The sequence below is a fragment of the Lissotriton helveticus genome, chromosome 12 (genome assembly GCF_964261635.1).
Source record: "Lissotriton helveticus chromosome 12, aLisHel1.1, whole genome shotgun sequence".
NCBI classification, from domain to species: domain Eukaryota; kingdom Metazoa; phylum Chordata; class Amphibia; order Caudata; family Salamandridae; genus Lissotriton; species Lissotriton helveticus.
This window is the reverse complement of record NC_136073.1, coordinates 369,731,171-369,749,270: the sequence shown is the minus strand read 5'-3', so window position 1 is coordinate 369,749,270 and position 18,100 is coordinate 369,731,171. Positions and strand designations below refer to the sequence as shown.

The following is an 18,100-nucleotide window of genomic DNA, read 5'->3' as shown; positions in this document are numbered from 1 at the left end:
GAAAACTGCACCGTGGCTACTGGATCTAACAGTACAACTTTTTCATTGCTACCAAGGCCTAATTAACACAGGGGGGCCGCCCCAGTCCATGCATGCATCAATGCAATAAGACTTATCAAGCATAAGAGACTTGAAGTCCCATCCCTAACTTGGATTTTCATGCCATGTGTTGCAACAAACATTTGATCTTCGATTATCTCCCTTTTCCGCCACCATGTAAAATCACAAGACTCCGAGAATGTGCTGACGTAGCCATTGCGCAATACTTGGTGTGGTTAGTCATCACGTGCTAGGGACTGAGAACATGCCCCCTAAATGACACTTCATAAAGGAAATGGACTTTGAAAGTTAAATTAGAGGAACAAGCATAAAACACAACTGCGAAGAAGTTAAAAAAAAAAATCATACTAAATAGTCAGGTTTCATGAGATATTCATGACAATATCTCTTGAAATGAATATCGAATTTCGGTAGGAGTTAAACCTTACAATTCATGTCAACAACTTTGGCGCAATTAGTACAGTAATAAAATGGGCAAATGTCTAGTTAACAATAACCTTTGATACTTAGTTGTGGCAATTATGTTCTCGATCTTATCGGAAAGCACAGGCCGGTCATCCCTTCTTGCAAGTAAAGCATTACTAAAGTCATAAAATCAACTACAACTGTAGTTTAAACATAGTCTCATAGAAAAGCTAGTAAACATTTATAGAGGTTAGAGATTAAAACCAATACATATGGACTATGCCTTGTTCTCTTATGATTAAGTTATCTATTAATCCATATGACCTCACGAAGAAAACTCCACATGAAGCACAAACAAAATTGGAAAGAAATATTGCACACCGAAGTAAAAGTCATGACACAGTGTGCAGAGTAATGAACAGGAGAATATGCATTGAAGTGTGGCAGTATGTAGTAAATAGACCTAAAACAGGTACAGACCGAAGAAAATCACTGAGGGCCAGATGTACCACCATTTGCTTTTGCGACCCGCAATTTGCGAAAAATTGCGAGTCGCAAAAGCAAATGTACAACAGTGTCAGGGACACTTTTAGCGATTCTCTGGGACCACTGCTTGCACTTAAAAAATATTTTCCCAAAGGGGAAGGGGCCCCCTGGGGACCCCTTCCCGTTTGTGAATGCTTTACCAAGTACTTGAAATTGGCGGTAAATTGCAACTGTTTTGCAACCACAATTGTGGTTGCTAAACAATTGCGGTCGCATAATAGTCATACATAGTGCTCAAACTCGCTCTTAGGAAGGGACGGCCTTGAGACGCCCCTTCCTAATAGAAAGTCGCAAACCCTAATTAGAGAGTCGCAAATAAATTGCTACTCGCTAATTAGGGTTTTACATGGCCCTTGGGTATTTTTGCATGCGCAAACAGGTAACAAACCCGTTTGCGCATGCAAAAATACGTTGTACATCTGGCCCAGAAAGTGCTATCACACTGCTAGAAGTCTGAGCATCGGGCCAAAGCTATCTTTAGCGTAGGGTGTATAGTTAATACTGGTTTTCGGTGGTGTGAGGTGCCCACTGCTCCCCAGTTATGACTACCTTTTGCTGGACAACCTCGCCTATGTTATGGCGCATTGCATCCATACTATGCCACCGCCGAGATTTCTAAATTGTGGCTAGCATTACACTTACCTGGCTGTGCTGCATAGTGGCATACCAACCAAACAATAGTTAAATAGTACTTTCATCCCTGCGGCCTCCAACCCATCAACCACATTGCCAATTGTCCATGACCACCATTTATATCATCCTAACATCGCAGAGCAAAGACAGTACTTCACAGCTACTGACTCAGTCCCTCATATTCCTTTGACAACAGAGTTGATGGTACATGTGTTTCCGTCACCGTTGTTAAACCTGGGAAAGGACGGAATTAAGAAAGAAATTGTAGGGGGCTGTGGTGAAGGGGAGAGTGAGCAAAGACATCCATGAGTGGTAAGATAATTTACCATGCATTGATTGTTGGAGGGACTCTTCTCTACTAAGTACATAAGTATGTATATGGTATTTCTATAATGCAAACCTACCCAAAAGGTAGCAGAGCAATACGTTTGGGAGAGTAGTGGATGCCATGCTGCTGTAATAGCATGGTGAGATGCAAGCCCTTCAGTGGGTGCCACAGTGGTGTACCCATAGGGACAATATGTACAGACTTAAGGGGGTGTGAGGGTGAGACAGAGAATGGGATCATTGATGGCATGGGGAGCAAGCTAACTGAATCATGTCAGTGAGTGATAGTGCATGTTGATTAAGGAGACGCTCGGCAGGCACCTCTACAGGATGCTCTAGACCTATTGACCCAGATGTGGGGCACTGACATAGTAGATTATCTTCTTGGAAGTTCCTGGCAAAGAAAAGTGATACTCTTGGAAGCATGGAAGACTGTAAGGACACAGGGGCTTATAAAGCCAACCACTAAGCTGACTCAAACTAGTTTTCACGGTCCTCCTGGTTCATTGGCTGTCTCAGCTGTTGGTATACCAAAGTGGAGATTGTCCGAAAGCCAAAGAAACATGGACTCTTCGTGCTCCAAGCAAGACAACAAGTAGGCAACACATGGAGAGCGCCTACAGTAGGCCTACCATCACTTATGGGTGTGACAGGTTTGCCTGTGAGTCCTATGCTCTGGTGGTGGGTGAGGTCTCATAAGTCACAGTAACTTGCTATGATGTGTACCTGGTTCAGCTAACAGGGAATCACATAAAAGATTGGGTATTACTGGGACAGATTCGATGTGAGTGGGAAAACTAAAACTCAATAACTCAGACTGAGCCCACCTCGACATTATTCTAAGGCTCAAAAAGGTGAGAAAACCACCAAGGTTTCACAGGGAGTGAAAAAGTAGTCAGTCTCGTGGTCATTCAGGTGACTCAGGATATGACAGTTAGGGCACTCTATCTTGGATCAATATGGATTAAGTAATGCTTTCCTCATTGGTGAATTTTGATATCCCAGCTCAACTATCTGGATGGCGGTGGTGCTCAGATTTTGTATCATCTCTGTAGCAAGCAAGATGCTATCCTCTCTATCGAAAATATGTTGACCTATGGTAAAATATATAACTGCCATACAGGGTCCGGAACATCTGCATCTCAGACACAAAATGTCACTCACCAGCAGGCTCTCCACCAATCTCCAAACAGCTAACACTTTTTATGGTGCAATCATGTCAGGCCCTACCCCTTCCCTGGGCACACTATTCGGGCATCCCCAAAGGACCTATGCGCACTTGCCATAGACACTAACTCTGTTGTGGAAGCAGCAATGGCATAACTTGCCCTCAAACTTATGAGAAAGAAAGAGCCTCTGCACTCATAGAAGCAAAGGTGAGTGAGTATATGAGGGAAGTTGTCAGTTGAAATACAAACTACTCCTCAACTGATGAAGCATCAGTGAAATATGCTTTAGATTTACTTCACAACAGGAGTATTACCATTGATGGGTAAAAGCTTAGCAAGCACTATATACCCCCTCCAGTTAGTAGTTCAATACCTTAACCACTGGTTACCACACTGGCAATAAAAGGGAAGGAGATATATCCTCATGTGAAAAGACATGCAAGGTTGAGTGACATCGTGTATGGCAACAATTATACTATGTATTGGAAAACTTTCAAACTGTAGTTGTTCAGCCTAGTCCCCCTCCCTCCCCCCCCCCCGTCGTGTGTCTCATGCCGTGGGCTCTGCTGGGCAGTGTCTGGATGCTTCTTACCGGCATGCCAGAGTTTTTCACAGGTCTTTGAAGACCATATGCATATTTACATATCATTGTAAACTGGTTACAGAGGCTTCGTTTTTTTTCCTGGTTCAAGTACTCGATGGGCCCCCACTCTGCCTATTCCTTACATTTGTATTTTACATTTTCTGCAGTAGTGTGAGAATGCATTTCATAAAAAGAAATTTAAAGTAGGGTTGCCAAAATAAAAATGCCAGCCATGTGTTGTTTAAAGAGCTACGAAGACCTTGTCCAAAACTAAATAGGGTTATCAATAAAAAGTATGTATTCATTTGTAATGTGACTTTTCTGTCTTTGCTCCCTTTAATTATCAGTCATGGATGATTCAGGAAGCCCTGGAACACAATTTTAAAGTGCTTTCTAGTTACATTTGCTGTTCAAAGTATACACAGATAAGTGCTGAAAATACAGCTTTAGGTGACTGCTTATTTTTGTACTGTCAGGGACATCAAAATAATGAGCTGGCAACCTTAATCATAACACTGGAAATTTGTTGCAGGATCAGCACATTATTTTTTCCTCCATCCTCGATACCTGATTAATGCCATAATAGCAGTAGTTTAACTTATATCTGAAAACCTGCACCGCCATCAATAAGATGCTGAGGTACTTCAAATGTCTGGGAATGTAACCTGCATTCAGGCAACTCACTCCTCATTCCTGCCCTTCACTTTCTCGCTCACCCTGCACTCACAGCGATCACAATGCACTCACACCATTCACACGCTGCACTCAGTGATCACTCTGCACTCACAATGCACTTGCACCATTCACCCTGTATCTCACCCTGCAGTCATACGAGCACACTACACACCCTGCACTCCTGTGACACTACACCCAACTGTCCCCCTCACTGCTCAATCTGCAATCTTACTCAAACAAGCCCATCACCAACCATGCATTAATTCGTCCCACTCTGCACTTACATACGGACCCAAATTCATATGGTCACCTCACTCACCCTGCCGTCACTCCTCTTACCCTACTCTCACACTGTCACATCGCTCACTGTGTACTCGCATGGGCACCCACACAGCGCAGAAGGTTAATGTGCCTACTACAAAGAACGTATAGCATGTAGATCACAGAACTGAGTGTGGGTAAACTAGGAGTAGCAGTATAAAAAAATGAAATGTTTGTCAAAAAGGTGCTATAGAGTGATGAAATGCATTGCTGGTGAGGGATAGTGAGGGAATTAATGGAGAAGGAGGAAATGGTGGAGGGGGCATCAAAAAAGACTGTTGCACTGGACTGATTCTTAAATGTATTGCATTAGGTTTCTCTAAATTAAATAAACACTCGCACACTGAACGTTCTACACAGTTTTTCATGTCCCTCAATGCACACAGGGTACACCACATTCGAGTATGCCTCAACAACTCGGCTCCCATCGCAATATGCCTGCTGACTCCTATTTCACAACTCTGTTTTTTGGGGGCTTTGGCCTACTTTACGATCTGTTTTTCAAAACGTTAAGAAAGTGTTCAAGGACAGACATCTCTTCTAATTGGGACTGCGGATCACGAGCGTGATTTGCTTGAAGATCACACATTAAAACGGTTGAATTTTCACACGACATTCGCAAAGATACAGAATACAACATTACAAAGCTCGCAGCAAAAAGCATTTAAACAACAGTTTTATCCATATGGTCCTTGACAAACTCAAGTTTTCATCCAAGACACTGCAACTGGAAGGCTGCAAATAGCAGTACTGCAATGTCCATTTCCTCATAAAACGGAATAGGACCTCGCTGCGGTGTCAGTTATACGATTATATTGCAGTACCTGTAGAAAATGAATCCACATGTACCACATGCAACCCTTACTAGCAGCTGGAGTTCACCCCTTGCTATTGTTGTGATGTGTTCATTTCTCTCAACCCAGTGTCGTTGTCCTACCCCGTGTGTTTCCCTTCTCGCTGTACCTAGTGATGTGACACACTTGTGTCGTTTATCTGCGATGCTTGCAAGGGATCCCTGTTTACTCCGTGCATGCTGTTGTGCCCTATGTATTTTCAACTTTTGTATTCTTTTTACACATTACATCCCTCTCACCCTCTACGCATGGTTGCATCCCTCATGCCCCCCTATCTTCGTACCCACAGCGGTGTTTGACGAGACTCACCCAGTTGAAGCTGCCATCCTGCCTCGGGAGCCTACCAATCACGTGAGCTTTCAGCTGAGCCAGAGGTACTTCGTCCAGCAGGAAGCTTGCGTTCCACGCCTCTTTCTCAACCAGACAGACTCTCTGAGGCCGAGCTTCATATACTATGGAGGAGGAGCCGCGTGCCACCCCTCTCCTCCTGGAGCCCCGCCTCTAAGTGCTTTAGCTGGCAGAGTACAACAGAAAGCCTGATTCTCTAAACTTGTGGTTGGATAGACAGCCGGGACAAGCGACTGAAAGGTTACGTGATTAGAAAAATATTCTTAGGCTCTAGAAAACAAGCACGGCAAAGCCAATATGCTTATGAGAGCTATTGGCTTTCAGCGCCCTGCCAAGTTCACTGATCGGGGTTAGAGTTACTCTATTGCATTTCAGTTTGGTGTTCCGTATCACCTCACTAAAATGCAGAAGTCACGCATTTGCAGGACCTCCTGTTATCATCAGGGCACAAGTCCTAACAAGCATTAGAAATGTAATGGGTCATTTTCGCCTTTCATTAAGTTAAAGTTAAAGCAATTTGCTTTTCTATACAATACCATTTGCAAAGCAAATGGCTTTAACTTAATCAAAGGCGAGATCTATTGCATTTTCAATGCTTGTTAGATTATACTCAGGGCTCGAGTCGGGGTACCACGCGGGTGGACGGCGTCCCCCCACTTATTTTACCGGGGGGGGGTCGCCATCCCCCCTGCCAAACAGCTGGACTTCACTCTTTGCCCCCTCTGGGACGAGGAGCTCGGCACCTTTCATGACGTCACTTCCTGTCGTGACGTCACTTCCGGTGATAGCGTCCCCCCACTTCTTTTTTCAGGACTTGTGCCCTGATTATACTGTTGTTGCAGCAGCACGCATTTTATACCTATTTTTAGGTTTCGTAACCTGGCGAGGGGCGAAGCCACTCCCAGTCGAAATCTGTTGTTTTTAGTAGTGAGGTTAGGACAGCCTCTGTTTCCAATTGGCTAGCTCCATAAATGGAGGCTAGCCATTGGCAGACATTGCTGTCCGTCACTCTTTGCCCGTCCGGACGCGAATCGGGGGCGTTCCCGTGCCTTTTTTTAAGCCCCGCCCCCTTCTTTCGTCAGCCGCCCCTTTGATCTACATTATGTGCCAATGGCCCCGCCTCCCTCTCCCCTCCCACAGCAGATCCCCGCCTCCCTCGTCTCCGACCGGGCTCCCGGCTGCTGCTCTGGAGGCCTCCCTGGACATGGCAGCCCACATGGCCGCGCAGGAGGAGGCGATCCTGGTATTGGCTTCTGATTACACTTCTCCACGACCTAGCCGTGTTGTTTCCCCTCGGACTTCGTCCGCTGGTTACCCCGCCCACCCCTCTCTTTTTAGTTCAAATAACTCTCTACTCGCCCCTGGCTCTTCCCATCTTCAGACCCCCTTCCCTTTCGCACTTGATTGTTTATATGTTTTGTTATGGACCGTGTTCAGATACTCCTCTTAACTGCCTGGCAAATTCTCCACCACGAGCGCGATTAGGGGGCGTTTCTGGGACTTTTGAAAGCCCCGCCCCTTTGTCCCGGGCCGCGCTGTCATTGGCTGCCGGCCCGGGACCTGACTTGTTTTGCTTGGGTTTTAATATCCTGATCCGATCATGCAGTACAGCATCACCAACAGCAACATTTGTCTTTGTCAAAGCTTGTTTCCCGGTCTCTCCTGGTATTGGCTTCTGATTACACTTCTCCACGACCTAGCCGTGTGTAGTGAATGAAATGATGAATGGTCATGTAGATTCTTGAAGCTCTTTATTTCAAGTAAGATGAACAGAAAGAAAACCCCACCAGGAACAGGATGGTCACTGCTCAGCCCTCTCTCATCAACTGTCATTCCACATCCACACCAGGCACACTAACGTTCTATTCACTCTGTCATCCATCATTCAACATTCCATACTGACATCACATACATACTGGCTGAGCAGGAAGCAAGGAGATAATATAAAGCACAACATATCTCCTTTTCTTCAACGAAAAATAAACACAATAATATAATACATAGTGAAAGATAAAATTTGCAATATATATGCATATTTAAATTAAGACTAGAATGAAATAGACTAAGTAAATATAGGTAAACACAACCTAAGCAAATAATATATATGTACATTTAAATTAAAACTAGAATGAAATAGACTAAGTAAATATAGCTAAATATATCCTAAGCAAATATAGCTAAACACATCCCCTTCCCTTGGGAACATTATAATTGTAAAATGCAACAATACTAATGTATGTATAGAATAACCACTGCAAAGAAGGCACAGCTGAAGCTAAGTAAAAAGATTATGTAGGTTATAAACAGTAGGAAGGGCGCGCGCACACCCCACTCTGAATAAGTATAGAGACCAGCTCTGAACTACCCTACGAAGAAAATAACCTCTAAACTTAAAGTATCAGCAAAAACATGAAGCACCAAACACGAAGCTAAATTTGCAGTATTAAATTCGTAACATGTAAATAACAACAATAAATTAAATCATAAAGGCAATACAGACAAACTGCTGTATCAAGCATAGAAAGTAATACAGATTCATACGAATTGCTGTACCAAGCATTGAAAGTAATACAGACTTGAATCGCTGTACAAAGCATTGAAAGTAACACAGACTTACTTGGATTGCTGTATGAAGTATAAACGTAAAACAGACTCATCTGAATCGCTGTATAAAGCATTGAAAGTAAAACCGGCTTGAAGCACTGTACAAAGCATAGTACGTAACATAGGCATACCTGAATTGCTGTATGAAGCATAAACGTATAACAGACTTATAAGAATTAGTGTAAAAAGCATTGAAAGTAACATACACTCGAAATACTGTATGAAGCATAAAACGTAATACGGACTATTGGATTACTGAATTAGCATTGGAAGCAATACAGACTTATAAGAATAGCTGTAAAAATACCTTGCATAAAATTTTGTAAATAGCAGTATAAATTATTTAAACATAGCTGTATAAATTATTTAAACATCACTGCAACCCTATTAACAGATAAGCAGCTCAAAAAGAATTGGTGTATGATTTATAATCACTGCAGTCTTAGTGATATAACTGTATCAGTTACTAAAGCCTTACAGTCTTATTTAAATTGCTGAAATTTCTAAAACATTACATATAAGTAGTTATGAGTATGAGCTCCATGTATAAATATGAGCTCCTTGAAACAATAACCAGTATATTACTAACTAAATCCAGAAGATGGCAGTAAGACCTTGACTAAAGCAACCCAAAACTAATCAAACAGCACGAAAATTATACGTTTCCACTCAAGACATAGAATAACTATTTCTCTGTTATTATGGTTCCATTATCAAAGAGGAATCTGCCACGTCTGTACTTTCCTGCGACACCTCAAGACTGGAGAGGTCCACGTACAAATGAAATCACTGTGAAAGTAACACAGAGTAACAGGAACCGGCGCTTCTCTCACCGTGTAATGTCGAGGAACCCAAAAGCGTTCATTCACTTCATTTACCTCGCCCTGTGAGAGCAAGCTTGTAATTGGCATCAAGTATGAAGACGTGCCGCCATCCAACAAGGAGAAGCGCGTTAGAAGAATGCGACCTGTGACCTGAGTAATACCAGCGCGGGCAGAGAGTCAGAAGAATGCGCTTCACAAGATGGGTGGCGCAGCATTGTTTTCTGTCACCATGGAGACGAACATCAAGATGGCTGGCAAGGATCGTCATGACGTTTCACGTACCCCTCACGACTTCTTGTTCGACACACAGCAACAACTAGACGTAGGCAAAATTGTCATACGTCATCATAAGCTGGATGGTTTCACTGTGGAAGGAGCTCTCTGTGCGCAGAGATCGTGGCAGTTGGCAGTTGGAGTAAAGTAAGATTGCTCATTTATTGTTACCAAATTAACTTCAGACTTCCTTTCGATTGAATTTTTTATGGAAATCACCCGTTTTTCTAATGGAAAGTTGCAGCAATCTGTATTTTCCTTATAGGACACTCTTTTTTAATTTCTTCCTCCCAGACTTCCTCAAAACTGAATTTTAAATGAAAACCACTCGTTTTTTCCCTTCTTTTTGGTAGCAAGTAAGCGAGTGTCAGAGTAGTACTTGACTTTTAATGGTCTTTTACTCGTTAGGGATTCTTCTTAACAGTATTTTTAATTTAAAGGTCAAACAATTCTCATTGGGTTTGTGACCTTGAGCTAGATCTGGCACTTGAGAGTATAGGGCGACCGATTTCGGGGTCACTGGTGGGGTTTTGGAGTGCCAGGTAGCTTGGAGAAAATCTTAGTAATTTAAAAGTCCTTTACCTTAATTGAATTCTTCTCTTTAGGGTAGTATTGCTTGGAGGTACCTTGTAAATAGGATGTAGCACGCTGTGAGTTCTTCAATCGTCGCCAAAATGTAGTGAATGAAATGATGAATGGTCATGTAGATTCTTGAAGCTCTTTATTTCAAGTAAGATGAACAGAAAGAAAACCCCACCAGGAACAGGATGGTCACTGCTCAGCCCTCTCTCATCAACTGTCATTCCACATCCACACCAGGCACACTAACGTTCTATTCACTCTGTCATCCATCATTCAACATTCCATACTGACATCACATACATACTGGCTGAGCAGGAAGCAAGGAGATAATATAAAGCACAACACCGTGTTGTTTCCCCTCCGACTTCGTCCGCTGGTTATCCCGCCCACCCCTCTCTTTTTATTTCAAATAACTCTCTACTCGCCCCTGGCTCTTCCCATCTTCAGACCCCCTTCCCTTTCGCACTTGATTGTTTATATGTTTTTTTATGGACCGTGTTCAGATACTCCTCTTAACTGCCTGGCAAATTCTCCACCACGGGCTTGCTCTTTCCAACCCATTGGGCCGTACAGCATAGCCTACTAGCTTCTGAAATCCAAGCCATCCAATCGGAGGAGGAGACGAGGCCTGGGCACGTTGAAGGCGTCTCATGTCTACCAGTTGCATTTACGGTAGTTATGGAGGCGGGGTCCAGGAAATGCCAGTAGCCAATGACAGGCGGGCGCGAGAAAATTCAAGCTACTGCATCATAGTGATTCCTTCCGCTATCTTGAGTTTTCGTCGTTGCTGGCTTGCTGCACGTGACGAAAGGGGATCCGTTGCTGATCTGTGAAAGTTGTAGAGGTGGCTCGACAAGGTGAGGAAAGGGCTGCCAGACGATTTTCTGTGGTCGCTTTCCGTTCATTGCCTTTCCTCTACACTCTTTCTTATAGGGGTTCGGCTGAGGTGATCAAACCGAAGCCTCCTCTTGTGGCGTTCAAAGCGACTAAGCAAAGTCGGGATATTTAAGCATCGCGTAGGTTCTAGAGGTGCTGTTTGCTTTTGAGCAGTCTATCTGCAGGACGTCCCTTGTATTTAATATTTCCCCATACCACTGTTGCCTGCATGCGTATGCTCCAAAACCTAATGGAATCACATTGTTTGCTAAGACTACTGTGTTTTTGTATAAACATATTTTATGTTTTTGAAAAGCATCATCAAGTTTGATTCATTCGGATGCTTAGAGGGGCTTATAGGTGCTGCATATGCACGTGTTGATGTAAGACGCGAAACGTATGCATGTTATGTATTTCTCGTGATACAGCACTGGCTGAAGACGCCCATATTTACTGTGTGAATGCGCCGATGATGTTGCCTTGAAACCGTACGTAGTGTGTATGCTGGATGTGGTTAGGGTGAAGTTTTGTATTTCATCGACCTCGCCTGGTTTGCTTTAGTTACAAAGTCATTGGCAGACGTTTGCATCATCAAAAGTCTGCCCATTGGTAATGGAATGTGGACATCACTTATGTTACTGAAGAATTATCAGATATTACTGACGTGCTGACAAGAACCAGTGTCATGGTTGTAAAACGTGCCATACCCCATATGTCACCAACCTTTGTTAGCATAAGGCACTTGATTAAGATCTGTTTGTAGTATGACTTAATAACATTACAGAAAACATCAACCAAATCTCACTTATACATTACATTCCTGTCATTCCCCGCTTTCTTAATTCCAATATGGAAGTATTGCAATTGCAAAACCCTGCTATATGCTTCTACCTCTTTATTTTTTTCCTCTGATGTGCGTTTTTTCCTGTTCTTTCTCACATTCTGTGGCCATCGGGTTTGGTTTAGCCAAGTGTGTTTTTTTTGTCTTTTGCTTGGAGACATCCTCTTTTGTGTTCTGCCCTCAGCTGCCTTGTCATTTGATTACTATAAAAGATCTATTGTGTGTTAATTGTGTGAATACATGTTTTGTGTTGTCTTAGAAATGTTAGCAACCGTTTTCAATATATCAAATGTATGTAAGTGCTCGTTTCCAGGGAGCATTTACGAGCAGCGGTAGCACTTTGCAGTAGGTTGCTTGTAACCGAGCCACCAAGTAAAACCAATCCTGTATGCGTTAGACTACCATTTTGGCAAGGCCCCATGAACGTATAAACCAAAGGCTTATTTGTACACTTATGTAGAAAGGATATAAAAGTGAAAAACAGTTGATTTCCTTCCCTTCACTTAAAGCCGCATTCAAGCAGATTTTGATTTTTGTGTTCTATTGTCTGCCTTGAGACTCGTTAACGTGCCTTTACTTCATCCTACTAACATGGACAGGTTTCACCTGTTAATAAAGTATCATTCCACATTGCCCAGGTGTATTTGCACCTCGTTAATACACATTTCTGTCCCAGATTTATTTGTATTCATTAGACTAGACCAGTATGAAAACTGGTTCTGGTCAGGTACAATAAATAGGGTTGACACACATGACAGTAGTGAACGGAGTCGTACACTTAGCAGCAATGGTAGCTTTTGCTATGTGTCCACTTTCTACTGGAATACCCCCAGGAATGTTGTATCCTTTTTGCAATTTACTGTTGTAAGTTTTCTGACCATGCACTCCTTCAGCATATGCAGTATCACGTTCAAGATTGTAGTGTAGGGTCAGGGAGTTGCGCCAGCATTATTGCCGTAATAATTTGGTCTTCCTACAACATTTGGTACAGTGGCAACTGGTAGCATCGATTAGTTATCATATTCTACTCTACGTCGCGTTGCTGGACTTACTTTTTTTGATTTCGAAAACGGTAAAAGCGACGTTACTTTATGCTGCTGCCTCTGGAGTTGTCACTTTTATTAATGGTTCGTGCAGTGTTTGTGCTGGTTATATAAAGCGTATGCGATAAAGCAGGGCTTTAAGTGGGATAAAAAATGTGGGGCTTCTGAGAGGGGCGTGATCGGTGTAATTAAGGGCGTGGCTTAAACACAGTAAGCTTAAAATCTATGCTTAGCATAGTGTGCCACTCGAATGGTAACTGGCTGCTTCATTCATCTAGCTATATAATACAACAAATAAATTACACCTATAACAAGCCAGGGCCATTGGCTTTGTCAATGGTTGTTAGTTGCGTAAGAAAAATAAGCAACAACTATTGCGTTGAATTATAAAATATTGAAATTGCTTCGGTTCTGAACTGACAAGACAGTGAAAAAAATATAACAAGGCTCTTTGAAGTTGCCTCGCAGGCAGTGAAGGGTGGTACTGCTGCAGAGATGAGATTTTTTTTCACCCTTAGGGTGATGGCAGAAATGGAAAGCCCAACAGGGACCCTGCTCAGCACCTGCTTTTTAGAACTGCCGGTGCTGCGTACTGGTAAGACCCGGCCCTCTTAAAGCCCTGCGATAAAGGATGAAATGAGTGGGTGGGAACGTGCAGTATAGCGCCAACCTTTGTTCCTGCTCCTTCATAATATTTTTAAGCTGCACACGCTTGTCATACGTTGTGTTCACTAAACCTGTTGCCTCTTGGTGGTTAATTCAGCCTTATGGCGGGTGTTTGGATCTATTCGTTTATGTTGGAAGCTTACATTTTTTGTACATGGGAAGCGTGTGTTGGGCGGGGAGGAGGGGGCTTGATGAGGAAACAAGGAGATAATGAGAGGGAAGGAACATTCGCCTAAACAGAAACATTTTGGGTATAGTTTGCTTTCGTTAGCTATGCTTAAAAGTAGGTTGACTCGAGGGGCAAGTATGTTTGTATTCCTGACCTGATGTGGGACGCTCATGTTTCTTGGTTTGGTCTTTCTGGCCTCCTTTTGATTTTTGCTTCCGATAGCAGTTTTAGGCTGGTTTCTAGACTGGCTCTGCCTAGTTTATGTGAGAACAAGCTGAGTGTCAGCAAGCTTGGTTCAAGCCGTGGTTTGGTGCTTGGGTAAAACAAACTTGTTTGTTATGGTGGCAGTCAGTAATTCAAGTCGTAGGACGATTCAAGGGCATAAACGACCGGGATCTCAAAGAGAGTGGGACTGTGTCACGTAAGACATTCGCTTAATGTGTCTACACTGTCCTTGTAAAGCTAAAGGGAGTGATTCACAGACCGTTCAGACTTTTTTCGTGAGATGGAAACTCTGAAGTTATCTTCCTCCCTTCCTATTTTTATTTAATAATCTGCCTTTTTGGTGACAGCCTATTGAGATCAAATGCTGCATTGAAAAGATATCTAATGGAATTTGGCTGCGAGGAACATTTTTCCCAGACGCATTTCTATTTTTTTTATATGCCTTGAATTATAAAATGGGAGTTTACAAGTCTGTTAACCTTTTACATATCTTGAAAACTCCATGCGAATTTTTGGGTTTCGCCTGCCGAAAGGCTGCGCTCTGCGCAGCCTTTCAGCGCAGGTGAAATCCTATGTCGACACTAAGCAGTTCGGGAACGTCCCCCGGCTCTCATTGGCTAGCTCCATAAATGGAGGCTAGCCATTGGGTGCCGGATCTGTCCGTCAAGGCCGGACCAGATTCGGGGGCGTTCCCGAGATTTTTTCCCAGGGCGGAGTTACGTTTTTTCCCGTTCCCTCCCCCTTCACTGAAAGTGAATTCAGATGCGCTGTCCATTCCTGCCCCCTCCGTGTGCCTTTCCGCCCCCCTCACTGTCCTGTGCACGTTTCCCGCCGTCCGTGTCCTCTCCCGCCCCCTCCCGCCGTCCGTGTCCTCTCCCGCCCCCCTCGCTGTCCTGTGCACGTTTCCCGCCGTCCGTGTCCTCTCCCGCCCCCTCCCGCCGTCCGTGTCCTCTCCCGCCCCCTCCCGCCGTCCGTTGTCCTCGTAGGTGCTTGTTTATCACTCGGCTCCGGAGGGGAAGGCCCGGGGGTCGCCAGGAGGAAGCGGCGAGGCTATGTCCCCCTGATCCGGCTCAGGTAAGAGGCACCGGTGCTGCCGCCGCTTTAACTCCCGCCTGCTTCCTCGACCGGGGGTTCGGCTCCCCTCTCAGCCGCTCCCCTCGCCGCCTGCCTGGCTCACGCGAGGCCCCGGCTTCTGGCTGTCCCAGGCCGCGCGAGCCTGGCTCTGCTTGCATGGGAGCGCTGCTGCCGGGGCAGCCGGGTGTCCTTCCCGCAGACATCCCCTGGCCTCTGGAGGTGTTTACAACCCCTCTCCGGGCCGGGGGACCAGAGGCCTGCCAGGCTAGTGTCTTCTCCCAAATGCCTGACCCTGCTGCGTGCCTGCCTGTCCCTTTCTTCCTCTGCTGCTGGCATTTTATCTACATGCCTCCCAATGTCTTCTTTTTATCATTTTCTCGCCGGTTTTTGTATGTTGTTGACACAGCAGCTCTGCAAACAAGGAATAATCTCACAGTGCTGCTGTGCATGATTTACTACTCTTTCTCTTTGGGTACACAGCTTTGATAAAATATTGTCTATGTACATATTAAACAAAGTGTTTGTTTATTTAATGCAGCCGGAAACGGAGACTGCCTTTGATTTTGTTTAACATCTGTGTATAGTTTACTGGCTCCCAGCTATTTCATAGATTAGAATCCCAAGGGGATGGGGAAGGCTTTAGTAAATCGATGTGCCAAATTGTCCCAATGCAGGTGTAAGTGGTTGTAGTTCTATTTTTTGCCTCATGCTGCATTCTGCTCTCATTTTGTTCTTCCTATTATAAATGCTTAACTCAAGTACCAGAAGGCAAAAGTGCAGTGGGCTTGTTCTTGATGCTTGACATTGAAGAGTTTATTATATTGTTGCTGGTTCTTAAGCATACATATAACCATAAATCTGTGATTCTGGTGTAGTGGGTCCGCAATTTGAGTTGCCATCTGAGGAACCAGGGTAGGGCTGCTACCAAACTCCATCTTCTTAGGACCCCCTGTCCCCTGTCTTGAACTTGGCCAGTGTAAATTTAAAAATGGTTGATGTGTGAGTGTCATTGCCGGCAGCTATTTATGCTACATTTAAATACAGGTCAAGCAAATTTGGGAACAACTGGCAACTACATGTGTTAAGTAACTGAGAATTACCAGGAGATATGCATGTGCAGTTTTACCAGGATGAGTAACGGTGCATCTCCTGGTTGTATGCAACTTGAGTTCCTAATGGTGCAGATAAGTAACAAACATGGCCATTGACCAGTTTACCAGATATTTTTTTCTGTTATTCGCTTTTACTGCCCGCTGTGTGATGAGGGCACAGGTTTCATGTCCTGGGCATTTGTCTTACGCATCGTCGTTGTTGTCAGATTTATCAGTTTTCCTGGTTCATAAGAAGGTATCCACAAACGCAACACCCTTAATCCATAACATTCACAGAACTGGTTATTTGATGTCCTGACTCCATGTAGCAAGGTGGCAGCCACATGCCAGGCCTAGTGCATGCCACTTAGCAAAATGTTAATCTACAGCTGCTTGTGTACACTGGACTAAACCCAGAGGACAGATGGACCCATATATTTGGGAAGTGCCCCAGAGTGATTATGCCCTCAGGATATGTGCCTTGTTTAAAACTACACTTCTAGCTCTACCAGATTGTGAACAGCAGTGCTTCCCTGATCGTAACACATTCTAAGAGTACGTGCAACAACCAGGGTAGTTGAGCTGGTGGACAAGTGGCAGATCAGCCCTGCGGTGTACTGCTGTTGTTTTGACTTCCTTTCTTTGGTGGTAGGCTCGAGAGCCCCACTAAGGCATAAGATATCTGACATGCCTTCATTAACAGTGGTGGGTGTGGGTTGGAATAAAGGATGTGTGACGCCTCTTGCACTTACAAAAGGTCCGATATCATTCATGTTTTGGATTCTTTTGACACGATACTTGAACCACAAACCCAATACTGCAATACCGCCTGTAGAGGCTGGAAGAGTGTCACCTTGTGAAAAGAAGGCACGGAGAAGCAAGCATGAGCCCACCTTATGCCCCTCCTCACCCACTCCCTGCTTGCTCTACCCTTCAATAACCCCACCCCTCGCTAGATCACTTTGCTTCCTTTTCAGCAATGCCACCCTATCGTCACTGTGCACTTCCCGGGCTCAATGTATTCCCTCCCCACCACCGTGCTTCAATATGTCGCTTCATCCGCCTGACAAAGTGTCTCGCACCTCCTCATGTGCCCATGTAACATGCTGCCTATGTAACATGCTGCCTATGTGACATGCTGCCTACCACAGTGCGTGTCATCCACTGTTTTCCATGGCTTGTGTTGTATATGCCACGTTGAACAGCCAAGTTTAACTTAAAATTCAGTGAGGCTGGCCAAAAGAGTCAATTTAAGAATTGTAATAAAAATTGAATATAATATATGTTGTAGCAAGCGGGGGAAGGGGGGGTGATTGATTGCAAACAGCAATTTTCAGACACAAGTCACAGATCGGGGTTGAATCAATCATCGTTCTTTAGTTCACTTTGCCACCTCAGTTCAGACCCAGCTATATGCAAATCAGTCTTGACCCCGTGCCTCATGGGAACAGTCCAGCCCAAATTGCCAATCCAGATCTTCCCTGAACCGGACACAAGCATCCTGGGGCCGCTTTCGGGTAACAACCCTAATCGGCAAGGCTAGCTTGAATCCAGTGGCAAAGTGAGCAAGGGACCCACTTCGGGTATACCCTTCCAACAAGTGTGTGGAGTATTAAGATATCCAGGTTTATCGACCGGAAAGCCCCTTGGTTGGATGAATGCTGAGTAGTTTACTTTGTGCCCCTGTTTCGTTGGCTACATCGTTAAGAGGATGTTATCTCCACACATGCTTAACTAAATAAGCTAGTTCCCCATGTTGGCTGTTACTTAAGTGAGTAGTTTCCCTTAATCTCCAATAATCTGGATACGTTAAAACATCTGCAGTAATAATGCACACAATGTTGGTGAATGCGGGCCCTGCAGCCGGAGAGATTAAGCTATTGGCATTGTAAATGACAATGCCATTTATTT

At 44.2% G+C, this 18,100-nt stretch overlaps 1 protein-coding gene across 1 annotated transcript in view; it reads right to left on the bottom strand.

Moving 5' to 3' along the window:
* PEPD (peptidase D) overlaps positions 1-6,081 on the bottom strand; it is a 166,078-nt gene extending 159,997 nt beyond the window's left edge. The window contains exon 1 of the mRNA XM_078670283.1: positions 5,883-6,081. Within this exon, the coding sequence (XP_078526409.1) occupies positions 5,883-5,899 (17 nt within the window). The 5' untranslated portion in view covers positions 5,900-6,081. The remainder of the gene's footprint in view (positions 1-5,882) is intronic.
* Between the last annotated feature and the right edge of the window lie 12,019 nt (positions 6,082-18,100).